Genomic DNA, 4,576 nt, shown 5'->3' with positions numbered 1-4,576 from the left:
AAATATCTTCTGAGTTTGAAAAATAACTTCTGAGTTTCAAAAATAACTTCTGAGTTTGAAAAATAACTTCTGAGTTTGAAAAATATCTTCTGAGTTTGAAAAATAACTTCTGAGTTTGGAAAATAACTTCTGAGTTTGAAAAATAACTTCTGAATTTGAAAAATATCTTCTGAGTTTGGAAAATAACTTCTGAGTTTGAAAAATAACTTCTGAGTTTGGAAAATAACTTCAGAGTTTGGAAAATAACTTCTGAGTTTGAAAAATATCTTCTGAGTTTGGAAAATAACTTCTGAGTTTGAAAAATAACTAATAATTGTTAGAATGTAGTTTGCAACATATCGACATGGCATCCCAGTTATCTATGGTTCAAGCTTAAAACAAAAACAAAATTTTTACGAAAAACCGTTCTATTCTAAATTTTTAAGCGTTTATAAATCAAATGAAGAAGAAAATTTGCCTAATTTTTATAACATAGAAAATATTTCCTCTAAATTTTTCAAAATAACTTTACCAAACACTGAATCTGTTTTTTTTCCATTAGTACATTGTTAATCAAAATGTATTGTGTTGTGGAGACGCTCGAAGATGAAGGGAAGTTCGTGACGGCAGTTCCCAAAAATTGGGTCATCGATGGAACGAAGCTATTATGGCCAAAGTCCAAGAAAGATTCCATTTGCGGTCGGAAAAATTGCATCACAGCATCGGATGATTGGCAAAGCATAGCATGCAAATTAATATTTGATGACATCGGTAAGATACAAGTTTAACTACATCTTTTTTATTTTATTTTTATTAAGTTCACTTAGACCACTTTTCTCCAAGTAAAATTTTATTCGTATCTAAACTTAAAGCAGTTTATCCTGGGGGCCTATTTTTGAAAGCTAAGTTACGTTAATTTTGATACACTTTAGGTCCCCTTTCATATACTTAAAGTAATCGCGGTTATGACCTTTCAATATTAAAAAAAAAAAGTTTTTTCCTCAAAAAATTACATATTAAAGGGTAATTTCCAACATTTTTTTGGAATATACTAAACGTAGAATCCAACGTAAAATCCAATGTATTTCTCATATATCAGCAGTGTACTTGGCTTTAGAGCTTGACCCTAATAAAAAAAAACACAACGAACGGCAATTTTTAATCTATAGACTTTAAAGTATTTTTAATTACCTACGTTTGAAAAAAAATCGTCAAAATCAGAGCTGTTCGGCCGGTCTTAAGCCGCTTCACCTTTTGAACAAATATTTTCATGTATCCCTTTCATGCCACTTATATTTACGACGAAACATGTATTTCCTTTTAAGGTTCCTGGGAGGAAGCAGTTCAGAAGGAAAAGGATGCCGAGTATTTGTCTTCTTCTGAAGAAAATACGGAAGAAGAGACCATCGACACCAATTCTTCGGAATACATGACAGATCTGAACAAATTGATGTCAACTTTGATTCCTAATACTGGTAAGTTTAAAATGTATAAATATGGGAACAAAGTAACTAATTTTGTCATACTTACTTCTAATTTTCAAGACGTTTCCCCGTTCACCCCCCCAAATGAAGATGTTACCATCACTAATGTCATTTCCGAGTTATACACGCATGAAGGTAAAAAATGTATTTTAACACTAGTACCATTTTCAAAGTCGTTTTTAAACTCCAGCTTATCTTAGACTGGGGTTTACCCAATGTTATTTGAATAGGATAAACCCCAGTCCCTCTTAGTAACAGCTGAGATAGCATATTAGTTCTTTCACTAACCGTATTACTTTTTTTTTGTATTTTAATATAACTCTTATTTTAAATTGTTTATAGGCCCCAGCACCAGTACCCAATTCAAGGAACTGTCGTCCAAAATAGACGAAATTTTGGAAAGACAGCGTTCCACTGAGGTGAAGGTGCAGGCCATGCAAGGAATGCTGGAGGCATTCATGGCGAAGTCCGAAGTTTCGGTCAATTTGTTGGCGTCCAAAATTGGAAAAGACAATGCAGAGGAAGTGGATGAGGAACTGCAACTTGATGAAATTTTCCCACTTACCTCTGTCCAACAAATTGAGGAAATGGAGGAAAAACTCCATCAAAATGGATTGTTAAAAAAAAATTGGTAAGTACCAAAATATATGAAATATTTGAATTTATAAGATATCAATAGATTCTATATTGATTTCATTTTCATTTGTTACTTCTCTAAAAATATTAAGTTTATGTTGATAGTTTATTTTTATCCTGAAATCTTTGAATGCAATATGACACAGACCAATAAAATTAATTTTTTTAAATATTCTTAAACAAAGCCACTTATGCTTTTGATGTGCTGAACTAGAATTCGAAATCAGAATCTTCCTGCCAGCCCTCGTTTTTGAGATACAGGTATTCCATTAGAAAATTAAAATAATAACCTGGAATATCTCATAAACGAGAGCTGGGACTGTGCCTACATCAGCTACATTTATTTCAACAAATGGTTTTGACAACTTAGGTAAATAATTATGTCACACTTGTCGTCTCCTTTCTTCAGAGAGGTATTAAGCTTTGATTCAGAAAATTTAAAAGTTTAGGGGTCTGTGTCATATTGCACTCAAAGATGCGAAACTTAACACACTTTAAAGCACATTATTTTTAAAACATATTTTTGTTTTCTTTCAGGTCCGTAAGTTGAGCTCATATGGGGGGGTCAACGGAACGAAAACGATCCGCACTATATGCAAGTGCATTTTTACAGATGCACTACTGGCGGAACATTCTTGGCTGGGCACAAACGCCAAAAAAAGCTTCAGCCAATACAAGTTTTAATATAAAACTATAATGGAAGCGGTCCGAACAAGGTTCCCCACTTACAGTGAAGCCGAGGGTGCTTCATTTTTCAAAGCTTTTTTAAAGCAAGCCCCATTTCGAATGGGAAAACCGTCCACGTAAGTTAAAAAAAAAATTATGATCAACATTTAAGTTAACATTTTTCTCTTTACAGTTCCAACACCAGCTCCTCTGCCTCTGAAGGGCAATCCACGACATAGGTTGTTTTATTTTTAGTTTTATTTTTAGTTTTAGTTTTAAATTCATTAAAAAATAATGTTTCACTTAACTTAAATTTCAGCGTTCTTATTTAAAATATTAAATTTTCAGCTGGGAAGAATCTTATGGTTTGCAGCATGTTGGTAAGCAAACATTTTAAAGGTTTTTTAAAATCTGTAAATAACCGGTTATAAAAAAGCCGTGAAATAACATTTTACAGATTTTATAAAAAACTATAAATAAACGGTTATAAAAAAACCGTCAAGTAACGTTTATTACAGGTTTTATAAGAACCTGTACGAAGTTATTTACAGGTTTTATAAAAACTGTAGGTAAACGGTTATAAAAAAACCGTCAAATAACGTTTATTATAGGTTTTATAAAAACCTGTACAACGTTTATTACGGGTTTTAAAAAAAACTGGAGGAAAACGGTTATAAAAAAACCGTCAAATAACGTTTATTATAGGTTTTATAAAAACCTGTACAACGTTTATTACGGGTTTTAAAAAAACTGGAGGAAAACGGTTATAAAAAAAACCGTCAAATAACGTTTATTACAGGTTTTATAAAAACCTATAGGTAAGAGGTTATAAAAAAAACCGTAAAATAACGTTTAAAACAGGTTTTATAAGAACTTGTTATATTACAGGTTTCAAAAAAACCTGTAATAACGTAAATTACAGGTTTTATAACAACCGTAGTAAAACGGTTATAAAAAAACCGTCAAATAACTCAGTACAGGTTTTTTTTTAAACTGTATAATAACGGTTTGTAAACGGTTATAAAATAGCCGTAAATGGTTTATTTCAAGTTCTTTTTTAACTTAAAATAAACAGTTATTTAATAACCGTAAAAATTAGGTTTTTAAAAACCCAGTATTTGTAGAAAAAAGTGGGTTTTTTAAAAACCCGATTTAGACGAAGTTAAAAAATAACTGACCATTTTCGGTTGTAGAGACGTTTCTGGAACGTCTTTAAGACGTTTTTTTAACGAGTTTTGTAACTTATCCGTTAAATAACCAGAGTAAATATCCGGTTTATTTTCCGCTTTTTAACCACAAAATGTTATTTGGGTTAGCTATATGTCAATTACGGGCTTTGATATATCATGAGAAAGCATGGAGTTGGCAATTGCATTGTCAATGGTGAAATATTATTTGTGGAAAAAGGTAGAGAAATTCGTTTTGCCTGCTCATTCCCAAATAATGGCCAAAATTGGTCTGGAACACATAACAGAACACCTGCGGAAAAAACATTTTATCCTGAACAAGCAAGATTTTGTTCTAAAGCCCACAGTCTTTGTCACATTAAAACTCTAAAGATCGTAGTTGAGCAGTGCTTTGGGTAACTTGAGTATTTGGAAGAATTTGATGTTATGTTAGATTAGGTTCAATTAGATGAGCTTAAAATGGCTGTCAGCAAAACTGGAATTTTTCTAGCACTTGAACCAGTTAGAGCGGTGAAGGTTGAAGATGTTTGTGGTGATTAGATAACATGTATGGGACACCTTTTTTCGGAGCTAATCTTTTGCATTCAAATGAAACTTTGAATGTACCCAGTTATTCAACTACGT

At 31.9% G+C, this 4,576-nt stretch overlaps 1 protein-coding gene across 1 annotated transcript; it reads left to right on the top strand.

Annotated features, from left to right (window-relative positions):
* Nucleotides 1-279: 279 nt before the first annotated feature.
* On the top strand, nucleotides 280-2,175 carry LOC129909419 (uncharacterized). Its single transcript, XM_055986504.1, has 3 exons — nucleotides 280-750; nucleotides 1,305-1,598; nucleotides 1,806-2,175. Exons 1-3 carry the CDS (start codon nucleotides 558-560, stop codon nucleotides 2,096-2,098), a joined length of 780 nt encoding a protein of 259 aa, XP_055842479.1. The 5' UTR covers nucleotides 280-557; the 3' UTR covers nucleotides 2,099-2,175.
* Nucleotides 2,176-4,576: the final 2,401 nt, after the last annotated feature.

Source organism: Episyrphus balteatus, chromosome 2 (genome assembly GCF_945859705.1).
Source record: "Episyrphus balteatus chromosome 2, idEpiBalt1.1, whole genome shotgun sequence".
NCBI lineage: Eukaryota > Metazoa > Arthropoda > Insecta > Diptera > Syrphidae > Episyrphus > Episyrphus balteatus.
Note: the sequence above shows the minus strand (reverse complement) of the source record. Positions and strands in the feature narration are given on the sequence as shown.